The sequence below is a fragment of the Pyricularia grisea genome (assembly GCF_004355905.1).
Source record: "Pyricularia grisea strain NI907 chromosome Unknown Pyricularia_grisea_NI907_Scaffold_1, whole genome shotgun sequence".
Taxonomy (NCBI): domain Eukaryota; kingdom Fungi; phylum Ascomycota; class Sordariomycetes; order Magnaporthales; family Pyriculariaceae; genus Pyricularia; species Pyricularia grisea.
Window position 1 is genome coordinate 5,315,935 of NW_022156716.1, and position 21,415 is coordinate 5,337,349.

The window sequence follows — 21,415 nt, forward strand, 5'->3', positions numbered from 1 at the left end:
TGAAGGATTAACACAATACTGTATGTGCTCATGTCAAGGCAGGTAGTATTGGCTGGGCGCTCGGCCGGGATAGAGTCAGCCCACTTTCGTAGGTTTGAATAATAGGGGTTGACGTACAGTAAGCATTACCTTGCCTGCACGGTACCAGCGGTACAAGACAAGGTACCTACTTATTTCCTTCTAGAGTAAATCCTTGACTAAAAATATCCGAACTCGTCTTGTCTCTTTCTGATCTCGAGATGAACGTTGCTTCCCGCGCCCGCCGTGCCTAGGTGAGCTAGGAAGTGGCTGTGCTGAGATATACGGACAATATAGAGTAGGTTTTTGAGTAAAGAGGATGCATATACTACTGTAAACTAAAATAAAATAAAAATAATAAAAAAAAGTATTGCCACCCTTTAGGTGGTAGCTGACCGTCCGTATCGACAATGTCTCGTGATGGAGTGATGCTGCCTCGGATTCTGCACAAAGCTTGATTTCTGGACTGTTCTCCTGGACTCCTATTTCAAATCCCGCCCAGTGAAGTGGGTGATTGTGGAGCTGTGCTGGTTGCTTTCAGAATGCGGTTCGTATTCCCCACAGTGGGAGTCGACTGTGCAAACCAAAATCCTGGTTCCCTCTGGCTGATCGCCAATCGGCTCCTTGGGATGTTGGCCGTTCCCCTGGTGGCCTTGCCACACACCCATGTTGTCACACAATGATTGTTGTGGTAGTGTTTTTTTTTTTTTTCTCTCCTTTGGGCCAGAGCTCGATCGGTCATACCCTTAGCCTCTCCGCAGTAATTTGTGCAGGACCTTCCGCCTGGTTCTACTTTGTCCAGCGTCCCTCCCATCGCTCCCTTCGTCGAGACAACCAGAGGTTGCAATAGGTTTGTTTCTTCATCGACCAAGTTTGAGACCTACCTTTTTCAACCAAGTCTCTCATCCGGCAATCATTCGCTTTTGCCCATTCTATCTTGAAACCGTTGCACTCTTTCAAACGGTTTCCAATCGGTCGTTTACTATTTATTGTTTGTTTACAGTATTTATCTATTGGCATATCTACTATTTCTTAATTAGGTTTTCTTTTCTTTTCGACTGCCGATCTTCCAAAACATCACGACGAGAAACCAACACCCACCACACAGTCACGTCCTTCCTTCACGTCGATTTCATATCTCGCTCCGCTACACCTCAGCATCAAGAGTTTTGGCTGGCTGGTGCAGTAGCCAACTTATTGGACATTTGCTGGGCGGAGTCTACGATCCTGTGGGACATACGTCTGTTTTGACCGGACTTGGTATACATCTCGCACATTCCCAGTCGGACTTGCTGCTTGTTGTCGCTTGCTGAAGACCTCGTCTTCTCCAGCGACAATGGCGAGCCGGCGAATGTCAATGTACTCGGTAACCTCGGAGGGCATGAGCGGCCCCCGAGGAGCCGGGCAACAGTCTACCTCGGTCTCGACAACAACGTTGCTCAACGCCGTTCATAACATCTACCTCGCGTCTCAGCCCTACCGCTTGGATGCAGGGACCAGTCTGGTTGTCAATACGTGGCTCACAGCTACGCAGGCTGGGCCTGACGGAGAATTTGGAGGCACCGTCGACCCTGCCCTCGCAGCACGAGCATGGGAGCATGCTCGTCGCCGCGCCGAGGACGGATGTATCATTCTTGGGTATGTGTTTTCACTGCGCATGTCATGTTTGTTCTGTTGCGTGTACTTTGCTAACAGCTCGGCAGCTCTCTCCACCAGTCTACCCCGTCTGTCTTGAAGCCTTTCCTCCGCTCTTTCCCTGTATCTCTCCCGTCGTCACTGTTCAAGGCGCTCGAGGCTCTGGACCCATTCATCCATTGTGTCGCTCCATTTAACCCCTCCGCTCCGCGACATGCAGCTCTCGGCGTAACGTTGACGATGAACCTGGCTGGCAACGTGACTGCTGCTAGTGTAGCCTTGTCGCAAGCTGGAATCGACACTGTAGCTGGGCTTCTCAGTATTCCGGCAGAGGCAGGGTACCGAGCCTTCGATGTCTTTTACCACCTTCTATCCAGTGCTTCAACCCCGGCTGAAAGGGAATTCTTGGGCCTGAAGAGCGCTTCCAGTTACACTCTTTTGGCTCGGTCTGGTACCTATGACCCGCCTTCGTACCTGCCCACCGCAGATGACGGGGCCTCCGCCGATGATCTCCGTGCCGCTCTCAAGGAAATTGGAATCAAGGGCTCTTCACATCGCGATTTACTTTCCACCCTGGCTGCCCTTCTCAAGCTTGGTGACACTCTCGACTACACAGTCGATGAAGAGGTCCTGGAGGAAGTTTGTGAAGATGTGGGCGGTCTTCTGGGCGTTGAACCCGAAGTTTTGGCCAAGCAATGCACCACTGAAGACCGACAGACACTAGTTGGTGGGCTTTACGAGGCTCTCGTTGACTGGGTTATTTCCAAGGCCAATCAAGCCATCCAGGCCCAAATGGCGCGCATCCGGGACGGCGATGAGTCGAGTGATGGCGGCCGCGGAGCCAGAACCCCGAATAGCGCAGAGGACAATGGCGACACTGTTTGCCTGACCATCCTTGAGGTCCCAGACCTTACTTTGGCAAAAGCTCTCGCAATGCGCGGGATTTTCGACGACTCTCAAGGCATCAACTCCGAGATGAAGCAGGACGGTGTGGAGGTTGCTTCCGCCGGTCAATCTGTCCTGCGTGAGACGCAGAATGCGGTGGCTGAAGCAGGACCTTTGCTGGGCGACATGTCTGGCCCCAAAGGCAGAGAGAGACAACACCACTTGGAGAAGAGAGAGGAGATTCTTGAAAAGGTTGGAATTGTCGCCGATGACGACTGCTTTTTCAAGAAGTTGCTGTTCCCTGTCTCCGGAGAGGGCATTCAACTTGGCCAGACTGGTCGGTTGGATATTCAAGGTGTTTTGGGCAGCAGTCGTGCCTGGTATCATCTTTCAATCCACCCTACAGATGATTCCCCGGCCAGTCTTGCTGCCTTGCCTTCAATAAACTCGGCTTGGTCTGCCGGTACCGTATCTAGACAACTCCGTGCCTGGAGGCTGCCTGAGTGGGCCAATAGGCGCAACAAAAACCTCGACTTCACGGCCGACTTTGACGTGGATGAGTTTGTCCAGCGGTACTCGGTTCTGGGATGCAGAGAAGGTCGTGAAGGCATAGAGACGTGGATTTTAGAGCGCGGCTGGAGCAACGGCGAGGTGGTCGTAGGCCATGAACGTGTCTGGATGCGCGAGGCCGCCTGGTGGGAGGCTGAGAACATGCTCGATATGAAGCCAATGGGAGACATGCCCATGGGCGCCAGCAACCTCATGGCTCCACCTGGTGTTATGGCCATGGACACGGGCTACTCCAACAATGGGAGCGGCTACTTCCCTCCAATTCATGACACCGCTTCCAATGGCAGCCGAGACCAACTGCTGCACCAAAGGAACCCAAGCCAAGCTACCCTCGCTGTGGGCATGGGTCACAGCCCCGGAGTGGCCCCCTCTGTGGCTCCCTCAGGCCTGCGTAACGTTAGCAAGGGAGATTACGGTCTGGGAAACAAGGGCGACGACCAACGCGATGACATTCTGTTCAACAATGAAGGCGAATTTGTGGGTGCGCTGGACCCTGAACTTGCCAATAACAAAAAGATTGAACAACAACAGACAACGAAATCCCGTAGGATATGGGTGGCTACCGTGTGGGCCATGACATTTTGGATCCCATCACCTCTACTTCGCTATGTGGGTCGTATGAAGAGACCTGATGTACGAATGGCCTGGCGTGAGAAAGTCGCCCTGTGCCTCATCATTATGCTCATCAATGCTGCTATCGTCTTCTGGATCATCTTCCTCGGCCGTATACTCTGCCCGAACTTCGACAAGGTCTGGACTCGCGATGAGGTCCAGCAACACCAGGGCGACACTGATTTCTGGGTCAGCAACCGCGGCAAAGTTTACGATCTCTCAAAGTTTTGGAAAATTACCCACGGTACCACGGGTCAGGAGGCAACTCAGGACCTGATGCAACCATTTGCCGGTGTTAGCATGGACGCATACATCCCTCCTCCCTTGTTCAAGGCCTGCCCTGGTCTGGGAATTAGCGACCGACTGTCTCTTGACACCAACTCTACCGAGACTCCGAATTCCGAGGGTATGCACATCTCAGGTCCCAACCAGGCCAACACGCGGTCCAGTATGACCAATGCCAACTGGTATCAGGATACCTTCCTGCCACGGATGAAAGAGTACTACAAGGGAGAGCTCGTTTGGGACGCTGGGAAAATCAGCTCAGAGGGCCAGAATCAGGACCGCAAGTGGGCGATTTACAACAACAAGGTCTATGATCTCAGGGACTACTTTTCGACCTTGAAAACCCAGAACAATCTTGCTTCGTACCAGTTCCTCGACAACAGCTTGACTCAAGTCGTCCAGAGGAATCCCGGTACAGATGTCACCGACAGCTGGAATGGGCTTCTCAACAACGCGCAGCGGAACAACCTGACGACCTACACAACTCTCCGCAACAACCTGAACTGCTTGGACAACTACTTCTATATCGGCACCGTGGATTTCCGGTATACAGCCCGTTGTCAGACCAACAACTACTTCTTGCTGGCCTTCGCCGTCATCATGTGTGCGGTCATCCTGCTCAAGTTCGTATCAGCTTTGCAGTTTGGCTCCAAGCGTCGCCCTTCGCCTCAAGACAAGTTCGTCATCTGCCAGGTGCCTGCCTACACTGAAGGCGAGGACTCGCTGAGGAAGGCTCTCGATTCGCTCACGGCTCTCCAGTACGACAACAAGCGGAAGCTGATTTGCGTCATTTGCGACGGTGTCCTCACTGGTGAGGGCAACGATCGTCCGACGCCCAAGATTGTTCTCGACATCTTGGGAGTTGACCCCAAGGTCGATCCGCCTGCGTTGCCCTTCAAGTCGGTCGGTGCCAGCAGCGAGCAGCTGAACTACGGAAAGGTTTACTCTGGTCTTTACGAGTTTGAGGGCAACGTAGTCCCTTACGTCGTCGTTGTTAAAGTTGGCAAGGAGTCGGAACAGAGCAAAGCAAAGCCTGGTAACCGAGGCAAGCGTGACTCCCAGATTTTGCTGATGAGCTTCCTCAATCGTGTTCACCACCGTGCCCCGATGAACCCGCTCGAGCTCGAAATGTTCCACCAGATCAACAATATCATCGGCGTTGACCCCGAGCTTTACGAATACCTTCTCATGATTGACGCTGATACCTGCGTTCGCGAGGACGCCCTTACCCGTCTTGTGGCCTCATGTGCATCCGACGCAAAGATTGCCGGCATTTGCGGTGAAACCAGCTTGCAAAATGAGGAACGTTCATGGTGGACAATGATCCAGGTCTACGAATACTTCATTTCTCACCACTTGGCCAAGGCTTTCGAGTCTCTCTTTGGCAGTGTCACCTGTTTGCCTGGATGGTAAGAAGCACCAGATGCTTATTTTCTCTGTATGAAATATGAACTAGTACATGACTAACTTGTATATACCGCACAGTTTCACAATGTATCGCTTGCGTACTGCCGACAAGGGCAAGCCCTTGATCATTTCAGACAACGTCATCAGGGACTATAGCGATTGCTACGTCGATACCCTCCACAAGAAGAACTTGCTTTCGCTTGGAGAAGATCGTTATCTCACCACCCTTATGACCAAGCACTTCCCCTACATGTCGTTCAAGTTTAACCCTAACGCATTCTGTCAGACTGCGGCGCCGGAGAAGTGGAGCGTTTTGCTTTCACAACGTCGAAGATGGATCAACTCGACTATCCACAACTTGGTTGAACTGATGACTCTCAAGGAGATGTGTGGTTTCTGCTGCTTTAGCATGCGATTCGTCGTCTTTGTCGATCTGTTTGGAACCATCATTCTCCCGGCCACCTGCGTTTACCTCGGATACCTGATTTACACTGTAGCCTCCGGAACTGGGCCGTTCCCACTCATTACGCTTATCATGTTGGCTGCCGTTTACGGTCTGCAGGCTTTGATTTTTATTCTCAAGCGTCAATGGCAGCACATCGGATGGATGATCATTTACCTTTGCGCCTTCCCCATCTACTCATTCGTTCTCCCCATCTACTCTTTCTGGAACCAGGACAACTTCTCGTGGGGTAACACCCGTATCGTGGTGGGTGAGTCTGGCAAAAAGACTATTGTGGCCGTCGACGACGAAGGCTTCGACCCTCGGTCCATTCCCCTCCAGCGGTGGGACGACTACGCTCTTGCAAACAACCTCCCCGGCCGTCGTGGTGGTGGTGGTGGTCCGACCGAGAAGATGGATCACGTCTTTGCCGACGCCTACGAAATGGATGACATGCGATCAGTATACTCGGCGGCCCGTCCGGGTAGCATTCTCACCGGCATGAACCGCAGCACTGCCTACATTTCGCCCAACAGCCCTGCGCCATACCAGCACATGTCGCGCTCGCCTACCTATGCCGGGCCCACCCCCTACTCGGACAATCCCGCTGCACGACAGTCCATGGTGAGCATGTCACCTTACCAAGATGCAAACGCGCAAAACCACGGACGCATGATGAGCATGAGCAACCTGCGCAACGTGGCAAATGCCTCGCCTGTGCCGACGCGCGCGGGTACGGCGATGGGCTTTGCCGGCGGCTCACGGCCTCCCCTGGGCCAGTCTGAGGCGGCAAGGCAGAGCACTATGAGCTTTGATTTCCAGCGCAACGCCGCTGGCCCTGATGACATGCAGATCGTAGATGCGATCAGGGCGGTGTTGATGGAGGTTGACCTGGACACGGTGACCAAGAAGCAGGTACGCGCTCTTGTGGAGCAAAGGTTGCAAACTGAACTGGTCGGTGAGAGGAGGACATTCCTGGACCGCCAGATCGACAATGAGCTTGCGAATATGTAATCTAGCCGCCATGGCTGTTATCGTACAAACGTCTCTTGAGCTAGAATAATTTGTTTTCCTGTTCGTTTATATTTTTCTTGGCCTTTTTGTGCATTTTTTTTTTTTTTTTCAAACATAATTTGGATAAAGCTTTTATTTGCATTCTTGGTTAATCAGCCTATGTTTTCTCGTGGGTCATGTTGTAAATCCTTTCAGGATAAAAAAAAAAAAAAAAGATAAGGGACGTGCCTGGGACTCGTATATAGACGATCAGTGTCTTGGGATTTAATAATGGAGAATGTGCTACGATGAATTAGAAACCGGGATCGGACTCATTTTGATCGCATAACCATTGAAAACATTGCCGGCTGTGATCCGACGCCAGTTTGTAAACTGGAAAAGGGTCTCATCTCTGGCGACGGAGTCAAGTTGAATGTGAGAAGAAAACAATTGTGATCCGAATATGATGCGAGCTTAGTAGGGCTGACTGATGTGTGTTTTGCTTTTGATGGATTCCGTATGAGTAGACATCCAAGGCAAACACGTCCTTGGTGTCTTGAGTCGCATGTTTAATTACCACGATGAATACTCCGCATAAAGTCTTCACCTCTCTCGCTTCCAAACATCCCGTGTCTCTTTAGCGAGGGGATTTTATACAGTACCATAGGGCTCTTGTTATTGCCTGTGTGTTACGAACGATTTAACTCGGGACGGGACCATAATAACGTCAGAGGTGCAGAGGTGGTTCGTTGTAGAATGGAGAATAGCATTTGCATTGTATATTATAAAATTATTTCCATTACGGCGTTGATGTACTTTGCAGCTAGCTTAGCAAAATACTAAGACTTAGAGAAAGAGAAAAGAGAGTGCATGCGAGAACTTATCGTACTAGTCCTATGCTGCCTTTCAAGAAAAAAAGAAAAAAAAAAAAAAAAACTTTTGCCAGGCGCGGAAGAAGAGAGCTCAGCTGAGGGTGTCGTAGGATGGCTTTATTAACCCATCTCAAGATACTAGAACTCTTTCTTTCATATTTTTACCGATAGTGAATGACACTGACAGTTGGTGAAGCACCGGTCATCCCTTTTATGATTCCTCCTTGCTAGTACCTTTGCTGGAGACTAAGAAAGAATCAGAACTACGTGAAGCTGGTCTGATGGTCATGGTGATAGTCTCTGGGTCATATTATACAGTTGCTTAACTCCTAGCAAGCAGAGGACTATATAACAAGAAGTTACCTCTCCATAAGGTCTATCAGAAGTGCAATGGCGCGTGTTTAGAAAGAATAAAAGTCACCAGTTCCCTAGTTCGGTTTCGGGCCTTGTACTAAAACCCAAGATAGATTGGTACAAGATATGGCGCCAGTTGAAGACGGGAAATGCTTGCCGGTTGAAAAAGCAGTTCCGGAAGGTGTGGCTGCTGAATGCGAGGGACACCGGACGGCAAGACATGGGCGGGAGCTTGCTGTCAAGAAAAGTATTACGAGAGATACTAACAGGGATTTTGAGGATTCTGTTCAAACCAGGGGAGGTTTGGGATCGCCCATGTCTACAAGAGCACCGTTCCTCCAAGAGTATACACAAGAGGACGACGTCAAGCCGCGGAGACCTATACCGCACATATTTTCCCCCTTCTGGCACGGGACTGACTCCAACTACGAAACAACCAACAGGGACATCAGGGCCATGATTTCCAAACCATTGTCAGGAGACGAGCAGAGGACTGCAGATTCAGGGGGCGGCTACGTGTACGTGTTCTGCCTTCCGGTCGACGAAGCCGTGAGCCCACCAACGCGCCACGTCAAGATCGGCATGACGACCAGGTCTGTTCCCGACCGGATGCGGAGGATCGCGAGCGCGTGCCGATACGAACCCTCGGCGGTCTGCAGCGTGTCCACGCGGTATCCACTCCGCGTGGAGCGGCTCTGCCACGCGCAGCTCCGAGGCCGGCGCCGCAGGGAGTCGCCTAGTTGCCCGGGCTGTGGTCGGGCTCACCGGGAGTGGTTCGAGGTGGGTCCGCCAGAGGCTGAGCGGGTGGTGTGTTTCTGGTCCGAGTGGATGGAGCATACCGAGCCGTACAATGAGGGTACAGGTGAGCTCAAGTCCGAATGGAGTGAGCGTTTGGGTGAGGTGCAGGTTTGTGATGAACCTAGCCGCTGCTGGGGTTTATTCTGCAATGATGCGGATGTGATGATGAGGGGGCGCGTGGCAAAACATGAGACCACAGTCTGATTCTTTTTTTTTTTTTTTTTTTTTTTTTAGGTTATCATGCAACGCCAAAAAACAAAAGGAAGAAAAAGAAAACTAGACGGCCAACATTGGGTTAGTATCGGACCGCATGCTTGATGGGTGAAGGAGCGTGCAGGTTTGGCACAAGGCCCCAGCGCGGAGTATGCATGATCGTGTCGTATGCCTCAAAGTCTGCTGCGTGTCTTGTTGCGCGTGTCGTTCCGGCCATTTTTTCTGAGGCATGTATTGTCGTCGTCTTCATGGATGGTGTTTTGATTCTGTCCTCTGCATAATATCATTATATGATGGCTTTGTTCTAATAACAAGGGCCGTGACTGTATACAAACAAGCATCCGCGGCAACCGCGTGTCTTGGCGAAGTCCATAGTGAATATTAGTTGCTATTATCTAGGTAGTTTAATGACTATGGTTATAAATATTAATGCTGACAGTTAAAGACATACATACATAACTAATGTAGACTAAGGCTTGTCCAGGTGTAGGTAGTTAGTACTTTAACACCTTGACGAGAAGCGAAACATTAAAGTTGAGCTGCTTGATCACCTGCTCCTTTGTTGTTTTGCCACTTGGTCGATGAACCATCCAGAAGCTGTGACCTTGAGAGAAAATGACGCCAACCTACCACTCGCGTTGTTTGCCTGATCCAAAAGTTTCATGTTTCTTTCAAAATATCCTCATGCTTAGAAACTAGCCGCCGAAGTATGTCCGTCGTCAACATGGCTACATGGTCCGCAAGCACGCACAGACATGAAGGGACAAAAAAGTCTTTCATCAAACACAGGCCACTGGGGAAGGAAGTGGCAAGAAGAGGCTAAGCGCAGAAGACTAGATAGTTCGGCTAGTCTAGGAGTCTAGGCCGTCGACCGCGCGAGTGACACGGGGCGGACACTTGAAGTTTAGCTTTATTCCATCGATTGTCAAAAAAATGAAGATGGGACCAAAAAAAAAAAGTACTTACCCGTCAAAGCCGTATGCCACAATGGTTCCTGGCTGGTATGTATATGCTTCTTTGGGAAGAATGTTTTTGCCCCCTTTTTCGAAAGGATGCTTGAGCGTGCTGCCTATCAGGTGATTGGGTGTTGGTGAAGCTAATGTTAGGTTAAATGCAGGTCTTTTTTTATCAACTGCGTAAGTGGCAGTATATTGTTAGATTGTTTAGGTACAGTACATATTCCGAGGTTTAAAATTTTGTCCAAAGCAAAGACGAGAACAATGGAATAAACAAAAGACAAGAGGAAATATGGTTCGGTTCCTTCCGCATACACGGCGACCCTGCAGTATGGCGTCCGAAAATGTTGATCAACTCAATGGCCTTTCCAGCCTCGCGATTGGACCTGGGAAATTATACCAAGCTTGTCAGATCCGGACGGAGTTCCTAGGACAAAAGTTCACGGCCCCTTTTTTTTTCCCCTTACTTTTATTCCCAACCACATCCTGGACATTCTCACATCACTTGTTGGCATATCAACCAATTTCTGTCCAAAGCACAGACGCCTCCCCTGCCTTCTTTTAGTCCAATGAACGGGCCCATGGCCATCGTGCGTTTCACCTCAGGTTCTGGAAAACATGCGTCCGACTATGGGTGAATTGACAGCGGAATCATGTCCCTAGCAGATAGACATGGGTTGAAGGAAGCTCACCAAAAGGGTAGAACAAAAGAATATCGCCCCAAGAGTGCATGTTGAGGACATTGTTGGTGCAGCATCAGAGTGCGAGTTTTGCACCAAAGCAATCGAACGTGCCCTGAGCTCCGAGATCAATCAACAGACGATCCGGAGGGACGTGCCCCGGAGAGAATGGACTCACCGTCCGTAGACAGAGCCTCGTCTTCTCGTTTGCGCGCGCGCGCGCGCGCGTGTGTGTGTGTGTGTGTGTGTGTGTGTGTATGTGTGACTGACTGACTGAGTGTAAACGATATCAAATGTTTCCGTGTATATAATGCCATGCCATCTCTCGCTTCAAGTCGGAAATGGAAGAGAACCATCAAGCCATCGAATCATCTGCATTTCCTAGACTCCTCTAGACTCTAAAGAGCTCTTCGTGAAGATTCCGCTGGTCGGTTAGCAAATTTACGTACGCAAACAAACACAAACAGCTCCAGACCTTCCTTAAACTTCTTTTCTTCTTTCTTCTTCTTCTTCTTCTTCACATAAAACAAATACCCACTTTCCTTACTTTGGCTCGTTCCCTATTCAATTCTTTGATCTAAAGCATCTATCTCATTCAATATGCGCGCCTCAACCGTCATCCTCAACTCCCTGCTCCTGGCCACTGGTCTTGCAGCCCCCGCCGCCGTTGTCAAGAGGGACCTGGCGTCCATCCAGGGTGCGCTCAAGACCATCGAGACTGGCCTCGGCAAGCTCACCACCGCCGTCAAGGGCATCACGACCGACCCGCAGAGCGGGCCCCCGGTCCTGTCTGCCTCTGACGACCTCGGCAAGACCATCAAGCAGGCAACCACCGACATCAACGCCAGCCAAGAGCTCTCGCTCCAGGATGCCCTGACCCTCCAGCAGTCCTCTGGCGGCCTGACGACCGCCGTCAAGGACACCATCGACGCCCTCAAGGGCAAGAAGGACACTCTTGACCAGCTCGGCTTCACCAAGATCGCCGTCCAGACCCTCCAGACCCAGAAGACCGACTCGACCGCCCTCGGCAAGGCCATCGTCTCCAAGATCCCCGCCATCGGCCAGAGCATCGCCCAGCAGGCAGTCGACCAGGTCACCGCCCAGATCGACGACGGCATCAAGGCCCTGCAGGCACCTCCCGCCAACGGCGCCGCCCCTCCCGCCGCCGGTGCCTCGCCCACTCCCGCCACCCCCGCCGCCCCCGCCGCCCCCGCCGCCCCCAAGCAGTCTGGTGCCCCCAAGGCCTCTCCCGCCCCCGCCGCTGGCCAGGCCAACAAGGCCACCACCAACCCGTTGACCAGCGCCACCGGTGCGCTCCTCGGCACATCGGGTGCCCAGCCCGCCGCCGCCGTCCCCGCCGCCGGCGGTGCTCCCAACATCAACGGTGCTCTGGCTTCGGTTGGCGCCGCCGCCGGTCTGAACAACGGCAAGGGTCAGCCCAACACTGCCAACCCCATCGCCAACACTGCCACCCAGCTCCTCAACCCCAAGCCGGCTGGTGCCGCTGCCAAGTAAATCGCTTGGTGATCTTGGGATGCGAGGGGATTGTCGCAAATCGATGGTGACCAGGAGTTTGATGGAAGATGAGGCATTCACGATTAATTTGTACTTAGCATGTAGGGTTTTTTGGTGAATATCACGCCCTTGATGGGTTCGTTTCTTTTCTTTACCTTTGAAGCATTGCCCACACTGAAACTCTGAGTAAACTTGACAAGCATTGGTTTTACTGTCAGTAAGTATCGTAAAGAATTAATCGACTTGCCTACAGTATTTGACACAAATTTTTTTGAGCAATGTAAAATTGAAAATACAATTCAGTAATCAGAAAGTTTGGTATAAAACGAGAACCTCGGTTAAGTCCTATCGTTGGAATGCTATAGAATTAAAAAAAAAAAAAATAAAAAAAAAAAGAGGTAATGCGATCTTGTTCATATCGTCATCAAAATCAAGTCAATCTCAACTTTGGATCAAATGTCGTCGACTTAAAACAAGGGCGAAGTTACAACAACCAGATAAGGCCCATAATCATCACGTGAACATACGTACCTACCTACTCATGCTTACTCGCTTTTCGGCTTCGGCCCCCCACATGACCTGTTCTGTTCTCCAGCAGTAAAGTCTTACACTAAAAAACCCTTGGGTATCCCTGTCATTCTGTTTGGAATTGCCCCGGTTGCACCTTGGTGCCGAGGTTCATCTGCTGTTTGCTCGGCCCACACACCCCGTCATTGTCTGGGGAAAACCGAAGCCGCAAACGCGCCCGCTTGTCCCTTTGTACAAATCACGTCTCTCCAATTACCCAGCAACTTTTCTCCAACGTTTTTAACTCAATCCATAACCATATCTATCAAAACCAGGAAAGAAAATAAAGATAAAAAAATCATAGATATATATACAATATCTAGAATACATTATTTGCTCAATTTCATTGTAGCATAAATAACATACAATCTCAGCATCCACCTTCTCATTCAAAAACCCCCCAAAAAACAACCGCCCATCATGTCCAAGACATTCACCCCCGCCGAGGTAGCCCAGCACAAGGACGAGAAGAACGGCATCTACATCATTGTCGACGACGGCGTCTACGATATCACAAGTTAGTTGTTTTGGCATTTGATTTCTCCAACCAAAATGCGCCTGTCTATTTCTTTCCGAATCTAAAACTAACAAAGTACAAAAAAAAAAAAAAAATAGATTTCATCGATGAGCACCCCGGTGGCCCCAAGATCCTGAAGCGCATGGCTGGAAAGGACTCGTCCAAGGCATTTTGGAAGTACCACAGCAAGCACGTGCTGGACAAATACGCCGAGAAGCTCAAGGTCGGCACCGTTGCCGACAAGGCGAAGCTGTGATCCTTTTTCTTTTTTCTTGTCTAATCTGTATTTCCACCTCAAGATTGTAAATACGCATCTTCTCTTTAAACCCCTTTAAATTGCTTTCGACGTTTCCTTGTGATGTTCCTTCTTTGTGCTGTGAGAATGTCTGTCTGTCTGGTCATGTTTTTATTCGTGATTGGCATCGTGGTCATTTGAGACAGCCTGGCATCCACCCATCTGACTAGCATCACTCGTTCATGTCGTTCCCTCTACAAGTGACAGTAACACCATCAGGGGTATAGAATCCCACTCCTGTCGAATCAAGCATCATTTCAAGATATTTATTCATTTTTCGATTTTTTATTTAACCCGCCCTCTGTCGCAAGAGCAGCAAATCACTCCCGGGTATTCACGATGCAAATGCTTTTTTGTTTTCCCCCAATAGCCTAGTTACGCGCCAAAAAGAATAATAATAATAACAATAACAATCAACTCCGTGTACGCCTTCGCCATGAATCCTCCTCGACGCTCGAATTAAAACACCCGCTACCCGTCCAAAACAAACAGTCTCAAGCGGCTAGGTGGCCATCTCTTTTGATCTCCCGTTTGTGCTTGGACAAAGACAGCAACTCTGTATTGTCATAAGCCAGCAAATCGCCGTCTTTGTTGTTTGGCAATTTTAGCCATGCCAGTCTAATTGGAAGAGCCAACCAACCTTGGCCCCAAGCAGAAAGACGTTCCAGCCCGCACTACCTGCCGTTGCCAGCTACGGCGCCGACTGATGCGGCCGCAACCTCTTTCTGGAACTCGAGTACAATGTTCTTAGCAAGCTTGATAAGTAGCCCCTCTGCCTGCTCAATCTCTTGTTTCTGGGTGTCATTTGCAGGCTGCATGAAGCTTGCCTCACACAGACCCAGCACGCGGTTGATGGCTGAAAGAACCAGTGCTTCCGACCTCTCCTCTCCCAACTTCCCCTTGAGCGTGTCGATCCCCAGCTTCTTGAACGATGTCAGTTTCTCGACGAGTTTCGGGTCCGCAAGCGTTGGATATTTCTGTCTCGCTGTGTCGAACACCGTCATGATGACCTTTTCAACTGGAGCCACGCTGGCAGGCGCAATTGAAATAGTAGAGAAGCCTAAACCACGGTTGATGACCGACATGGCTACCAGCTCCGCTGCCTGTGGCACCTTCTTCTCCAGCTGGTTGATCACTTGAATACGGAAGTTTTTGAGGAAGTTGGCCACATCTGGATCGATGGCAGGTTTGAGTGGAGGTAACGCGGCAGGCGGGGGTGCTGCCATCGTTGCCCTGTTGACACCCAGCTGAGCACCGGCGTTCTGGTTCATTGATCCCATGGTACCTGGATGAGCTCCTCGGGCTCCTTGCATTTGGTTTTGATTGTAGTTGACGGGTTGTGGCCTCTGTTGTTGAGTAGCCTGGTGCTGGACGTGTGGTTGTTGCTGTGGTGTATTCATCGCAGCCGGGGCAGCTTGGTTCACAGGTGCTGGCACATATGACGATTGTGGTTTATTGGCAAACGCTGGATTGTAAGGTGCTTGCTGCGGCCCGGGCTGTGCTTGTCGTGCAGTATTGCCTTGCATGTAGCCCGGCAACTGCGTCGGTGCTGGAGTAGGAGCCTGTGGATATGCCGACGGGGCCTGATAGCTGGGCTGTGGCATAGGATGCTGATTGACAACTCCTGTGGGCTGGTGTGGTGGCAGCGGCTGCTTTGGAGTCTGGGCCGTCTGAGGCAGGCCGTGGCCCATCGGCATACCAGGAGTTGGCGACGGACCAAGTGAATACCCCTGAGCCACGTGGTATTGCTGTTGCTGTGGAATTTGTGAAGTCCATTGTGTTGCACCCCCCATGTTGGGAGGAGCGGCCATCTTCTGGTCCGGTGAACCGGCTTTACGTTTCCTGCCAGCGTCCAATTCCACGCCAGGAACACGTTTCCACATGTGATCATCTTTATAGAATGCCTCGTTCCCAATCAAGTTATGCCTCACGCTACTCTCCCAGCCCTTGGTATCAACCTCAAAGTAATACCAAGGGTACTTCATCTGGATGCGCTTGTAGACCTGCTTCAAGGTAAAGCCTTCAGGTGGCGCTTCCATGAGAACCTCATCAATCAGAACACTGTAGTTCTTGTTGGGCTTCTGCAGCTGCTCCTCGGTGTAGTCCTCCCGCTTGAGCTCGAGCGGCGGGGTCTTGTGTTTCTCTTTCCTCTTTTCTCTGGCAGCCTTCTCGCCATCCGAAACCTCGCCGTCTTCGTTCTTCGGCTTCCGCGGCTTATACTTGCGCTTCTCTGGCCTGTCCTCGGCCCCTTCTGGAAGGGGGTTTTTCCTAGGCCTCCCAACTTTTCTCTTAATCGGAGGTTCTCCTGGGACGGGTGGTGGTGCATTTTTCTTGGCTTCCTCGAGAGCTGCTTTCCTGAGCAGCCTCTCCTCTCTCTTGGATCTTATGCCGTTCTTTGGTGGCCTGCCAGGGCCTCTCTTCTTTGGCGTATCCGATGAGTCTGGCAAAGGAAGCTGCAGCTTCGAGGCTGAACCACCTGTATCATCATCCTCAACGGTGGGCATGGGAACGTCTGCAGCAGGGTCATCCTCGCCCGCATCATCAAGATCCATATCATCAAGGTCGGATAAAGGCTCATCGTCGCTGTCCGGGTCGATCGCCTGCGCTTGAGACTCTTCGTCTCCTGATTCGCTTGTCGTGCTGCGCGCATCACCGCCATGGGCACTCTCGAATTCAAAGCTCATCTCCTTTCCACCTTCCGAATGTGGACGCAATGGTTGTTCTTCGGGGTAGTCCTCTGCACCCGTCTCGCCATCCTTGACTCCATTGATGAAGAATTGAAATTCAACGTCGCTGATCTGGAGCATGCAACCGCTGCGGAGCACTACTGTCGTCATTTCGGTATGGAAGACATCATCGTAAAAGAAACCGTTCCTTCCAAGGCAGGTCGCTTCGAACACTTGTTTGTCTGGATTAAATAGAATCTTCAGGTGCTCTCGGGATATCGACCTTGTTCCCGAATACCTGGGAGAATGGATGCGAACATCGGCTCGCTGATGAGGTGATGGTTTGAGCTTTTCCAAGTCAACCTTGGCAGCGCCGGGTGTGTGTTCCACGTATTGCCTGTCAGGCAACAATCCTAGTAGCCGTCCATTTGCTGGAGAGTTTCCTCTAGTACCATTGTTCAAGGGAGACTGCCCTCGTTTGTCTCCTGTTGCTCGTACCCTCTTCCGCCGTTTGCGCGGGGGTTTGTCTGGATTATCCGACTCAGACGATGCCGGACCAAGCATGCCGCCTTCTTCGGACACGTACGACTTGCTATATTTCTCCCGTGGCTGGAAAAGTTCCTCAGGCTCCATTTCAGGCTCTGGTAAGCCTTCCCTTTGGGCCTGCAGAACCCGCTCTCGATGTGCGGCCCTCCGGTCTTCTGCTTTCTTCTGCTCCACCATGGCTTTGTAGTCGCGACCAATCACGACTTCGTAGGTAGTCACCTGGAAGATGCTGTCGGCAAACTCTATGCGAGCAAAGGATTCGAGTCCCTTGGACTGAGTAATTTGAGTTCCATCCATCTGACCGCTGTTGCTGACAGCCAGGGGGTTTGCAGCTCCGCTTTGCTGGATGGGCAAGATGACATTTGAGGGGTTGATAGTCGGCTGGAGATTCGCAGCTCGGTTTAAAGACTGCTGGTTTCCGTCATTTTTCATAGCCATGAGAAGTTGCGCAGGTGATGCTGTCGTCACCGACGACATTATGATCTGATGAAAAGCAATCATTGTGCTTGTCATGGCGTCGGGATTCTTCGCCGCGAGGTCCCAGTCGATAAACGTCTGTCCCATGTCGCCCGCTCCATTTAGACCGACCATAGGCGTTGTCATACCTGCGGTTAGAGCCTGTTCGCCCTGGGAGATGGCAGCGAGAAGGTTCGCTTGGAACGGTTGAAGGTCCGCCACAGTCTGATACTGGCTTGTTGCGGTGCCTGGCTGAGGCGCTGGCAGTTGAGATGCGTTCTCGGCAGGCGTTTGCGGTAGAGCTGAGGTAGCCAGGCTTTTTGATGAAGCAGCGGAATCGGGTTTTGGAGTCTGCGGTCTACCTTCAGCCGGCGGTTCGGATGCGGTAGAGTCCATCGCGACTGGCGGTTCCGAATTGGCGGAGGGGGCGGCCGCGTCGTGGCCAGATTTCGACTCGTCTTTCGGACCTCCAATCTGATCTTGGGACTCGGGTTTGACCTCCGCCGCAGGTGTCGGGTTCGAAGCCATCGCGACTGGCGGAGGAGCAGGCTCGTCGGGAGCGTGGGGGTCTGGACGCGGCGATTCTGGGCGACTTGGGCCCTCGGGCTCATTTACGGGCGAAGTCATCGCTGGTCAAACAAAGTTAGACAGCTCCTTCGCCATGAGAGGCGCGGTCGGGGGTTCGGTGGCGCGTTGTGCAGGTGCTGCTTTCCTTGGAGCCTGTCAACAACAGCCTTGTCGTGTTGGATGGGCAAAAGATCCAAGATTCATTCGCATAGATCCAAGGGCGGCAGTCAAGCCTTCTCCAATAATGGGGTACACCGGCCCAGAAAAAGTTTAGTCCACGACCCAATTTTCGACGGCGTATCCTTGTCGCTGCGCAAGGCTTGAGTACTGATTGGCTAGACCCCGCTCCAGGGATATCCATGGCCCGCTCTAGCACCTGCTTCCAAGTCCATTGCCTGCAGGCGCGACTTGGCATGGGTCGACTTGTTTGGTGTTGAGTGGGCAAAAAAAAAAAAAAAAAAAAGGTAGTCGCGACCTGACCTTAATGATCAATCTGCTGCAGCCTGCCTGCCTACATACTTGCCTTGTTTGCCACCTACCTTGCACATGCACCTACCGTACCTAAGGTATCTACTCCGTACCTACACCTTCGAGCTAGTCTTGGAGGCGTATTGCCACCAAAGAAACAGCTTTTGAGGTGCTTTGATATTTACCTAGTTCCAATACGAGTTGCAATTCTTTCGATCATGTTTTTTGTCTGGAACCCCACTGTCGAACAATTTCCACAAAAGTTTTTGCCCCAATCAATCCTCTATAACAATCAACCCGGCTAGCAATGTTCTTCTCTTTGAACAGAGAAGAAGAAAAATTCAAGAAAAATCAATGACATGAGCATTGACAAATTCATGTTCATGCTCGGCATTTATTATTTGGTCTTCATTACTAGCTCACCTTGATTAAGGTGCTTAAGCATTCCAGCACACTCTTGAAAAGCCCATGACACCTTCGTGTTGCGCCTCACTTCACGTGGTAACCTTGTGCAAGTACAGTCATGTATACATACATGCCCTGCATCCAGCACCTTCTAACTAGCTTATAGTAATGTAGGACCACTACGACAAGCGACCACAATCCTAGGTAGTTCGCTCACATATGCTCCTTTTGGCCCGTTATTTTATCTTGCTGTAACAAGCCTCAACACGTATGGAGATATCCGAATAACTAACGCCAGTCCCTGGTGTAATCTTGACAACGGTCTAGCCGACTGTTCTTGGTCTCACCCTGGAAATACCAGATCTCTAGACTGCACGGGAAGGGTGCAATACGAACATTACACAACGGGGCTGGGAGGCTCACCAGAGATACATACCACATGTAAATCGAAGTCATTTTGAATCACAAATGGCCACGGTGCTAAGCACAGATACAAGAAGAGCATCATAACATGTGCTTTATTTAGCTTTGGTCAACCCCATGCCTTTGCCGCCTGCCGCATAAACCATGTTCTTCAGTCGACCTTTCCAAGATTTGTCCCCCCTGGTAGATGCATACATGGGTAAACTCTCCATCAACCTCGATGCGAACGAGAGTCGCTGCCTTCTGCACGTTTCCCAAAGTTAGCCACGAAAACCTTGCATACACCTACCTAGGTACCTACCTATGTTCATTCATGTTTTCTCTAATGCTTTTTGGGCGCCGGTGAACCAACTGCGCACCGCATTTTGCATGAAGATTATTTATCACATCCTTGTTGACGTGCAACCTAGTTTGGGGACTTTTTGGTTCAAAAAAAATGTATCATTTGGTTTTGGACAACCAATATTTCTTTGACTACATTTTGATCCCTGAACCAAAATCTCAAAGATGGATGTATCATGAATATCTTGACCAGCTATCCAACCAACAATGGAACCACTACCGTTCTTCGGAAGTGAAGGAACTGAGTCTCCTATAACAGCCACCTCGATTTCTTCATCAGATGAGTCTATTGAGCAGCAGCAGCAGCAGCAGCTGTCAAGCGACTCACACAGCGGCATGCAACATCCGGGTATCGACCTCTCAAGCACCGCAACTGACTACTTAGACAGAGAGTCCCTCGGGGTACTACCAATGATTTCTGATTCAGACCTGGTAGGGCTTTTTAAAGGAAAAGTGTCTCTGGAAGGATCCACAAATGCAAACACCTCTTCTCCTGTAGCGCCAGGAAAACTAACAACATATTCCTTGTTCCCTCGCATACCTAACGTGCCTTTGGGGAGGAACCCTTTTCAGCGCGCTGCCAAAAGAGATAGCGGCTCGTTCCGCACGTCCACTGTCCCGCAACACCCGGTAACAGTTGTCAGGGCAGAAGTACCGACGCCTTTGACAACTGAAGTAGTATCATCAGACTCACATGCAGCTATTTCTTATCCAGACCCTATGAGTTTCAGAAGTAGGGCTGCCAGAGATACATATCCTGGAAACGGGCCGCTCGTATCAGAAAATTATTCGGACTTTTCACCTTTCATGTTGTCACCACATCAGACAAACAACTTGGAGAGGCGAGATGTGCAGCAAGGATCAACCCACCGATTAGCATCTAGTGGGACAGCTAGATGTGGACACCAAGCACATAAACGCTCCTGGAGCGACTCTATTTCAGGCCCGGCAGCACTACCGACTTGCCAAGCACATATCCGGCATAGCTATGCCCCAGAGCAGGATATGCCCGGATGCTATGGCATAGAGTCACCGGCTCCGGTGTGGCAGCCTCGCGGACCTGCGATTATGCAGTCGGGTTTGGCAGTTCCGGCAAGCTGCTCTCATCAGGTCCCGTCGAATACAAATCGAATAGCCGGTCCCTCTTCTGTCACCCAGAGGCCATGCCACTCGGCGAGAGGCTCAACTAGGGATTCTAGCACCACTGCTCCCCGGGCCTGGCCGCGCTACATAGCCATGCTCAAAAGCATCGACAAGATCCCTCGGATGCACAACATCCTAGCCTCCGTGTTCACCTGGGTCCTCCTCGCAGGTTTCGTGGTCTTCCCCGCCACATTCTCCTGGCCGCCCCTCGGATCGGTGGTCCTGCAACAGTACTGCCTCATCGGCCTCGCGGCGTCCCTCGTGGTCTTCGGCGTGCTAGGCATGGCTTTCATGGGCGTGCGCTGGCGCAAAAACTACGTCTGGCTGCTCAACCGCATCTTTCTGCCCGGGGCACTCAACGGCCTCGCAGGGCTTGTGGCCTCGGGCGCCGCCACGTATGCCGCTCACATCCACGGTGTTCCGCAGACTCAAGTTTGGACCATTACCGCTGTGTCTGTCGTTTGTTTCGAAGGGGCGGTGTTCCTGGTTTGTAGCATCCTGTTTGTCATCTACAGTAAAGTACTGATCGGTCGGATGAAGCTCGAGTACGAAAGGAACCTAGAGAAGGGCACGCAGGCTGAGCGGAGGGAATCTGACAACTCACAAAGCGACGATGCGAACCCAAAGGAGGGAAATGGGTCCCATTTTAATCACGAACATGACCATAGGCAAAGTGCAAGTTGGAGACACCAATTACGGACACCTCCCTTGCTGCCTGGTAGCGTTGTTTGATTAGGATCTTGAGCCTGCCTCGATGATATCCCTGGATGGAAGGATAGTAATGA

General features: G+C 51.2%; 6 protein-coding genes across 6 annotated transcripts; 5 read left to right on the top strand and 1 right to left on the bottom strand.

The window, feature by feature from the left end:
- Nucleotides 1–781: 781 nt before the first annotated feature.
- Nucleotides 782–7,271, top strand: PgNI_01631 (uncharacterized protein). The gene is made up of 3 exons (XM_031121703.1): nt 782–1,656; nt 1,722–5,414; nt 5,491–7,271. The coding sequence occupies exons 1-3, from the start codon at nt 1,355–1,357 to the stop codon at nt 6,866–6,868; spliced, it is 5,373 nt and encodes a 1,790-aa protein (XP_030987766.1). The 5' UTR covers nt 782–1,354; the 3' UTR covers nt 6,869–7,271.
- A 1,117-nt stretch (nt 7,272–8,388) lies between these two features.
- PgNI_01632 (uncharacterized protein) lies at nt 8,389–9,075 on the top strand (the record flags this gene model as incomplete). The annotated part of the gene is made up of 1 exon (XM_031121704.1): nt 8,389–9,075. One exon carries the CDS (start codon nt 8,389–8,391, stop codon nt 9,073–9,075), a length of 687 nt encoding a protein of 228 aa, XP_030987765.1.
- A 2,245-nt stretch (nt 9,076–11,320) lies between these two features.
- PgNI_01633 (uncharacterized protein) lies at nt 11,321–12,235 on the top strand (the record flags this gene model as incomplete). The annotated part of the gene is made up of 1 exon (XM_031121705.1): nt 11,321–12,235. The coding sequence occupies one exon, from the start codon at nt 11,321–11,323 to the stop codon at nt 12,233–12,235; it is 915 nt and encodes a 304-aa protein (XP_030987764.1).
- A 648-nt stretch (nt 12,236–12,883) lies between these two features.
- Nucleotides 12,884–18,066, top strand: PgNI_01634 (uncharacterized protein). Its single transcript, XM_031121706.1, has 2 exons — nt 12,884–13,319; nt 13,418–18,066. The coding sequence occupies exons 1-2, from the start codon at nt 13,223–13,225 to the stop codon at nt 13,573–13,575; spliced, it is 255 nt and encodes an 84-aa protein (XP_030987763.1). The 5' UTR covers nt 12,884–13,222; the 3' UTR covers nt 13,576–18,066.
- Nucleotides 14,289–17,909, bottom strand: PgNI_01635 (uncharacterized protein; the record flags this gene model as incomplete). Its single annotated transcript, XM_031121707.1, has 1 exon — nt 14,289–17,909. One exon carries the CDS (start codon nt 17,907–17,909, stop codon nt 14,289–14,291), a length of 3,621 nt encoding a protein of 1,206 aa, XP_030987762.1.
- A 2,426-nt stretch (nt 18,067–20,492) lies between the features above and the next one.
- PgNI_01636 (uncharacterized protein) lies at nt 20,493–21,362 on the top strand (the record flags this gene model as incomplete). Its single annotated transcript, XM_031121708.1, has 1 exon — nt 20,493–21,362. One exon carries the CDS (start codon nt 20,493–20,495, stop codon nt 21,360–21,362), a length of 870 nt encoding a protein of 289 aa, XP_030987761.1.
- Between the last annotated feature and the right edge of the window lie 53 nt (nt 21,363–21,415).

Coding starts and splice junctions, on each gene's coding strand:
- PgNI_01631 (XM_031121703.1), top strand. CDS start 1,355: ATGGCGAGCCGGCGAATGTCAATGTACTCGGTAACCTCGGAGGGCATG. Junction 1,657..1,721: donor GACGGATGTATCATTCTTGG/GTATGTGTTTTC, acceptor ACAGCTCGGCAG/CTCTCTCCACCAGTCTACCC. Junction 5,415..5,490: donor GTCACCTGTTTGCCTGGATG/GTAAGAAGCACC, acceptor TATACCGCACAG/TTTCACAATGTATCGCTTGC.
- PgNI_01634 (XM_031121706.1), top strand. CDS start 13,223: ATGTCCAAGACATTCACCCCCGCCGAGGTAGCCCAGCACAAGGACGAG. Junction 13,320..13,417: donor CGGCGTCTACGATATCACAA/GTTAGTTGTTTT, acceptor AAAAAAAAATAG/ATTTCATCGATGAGCACCCC.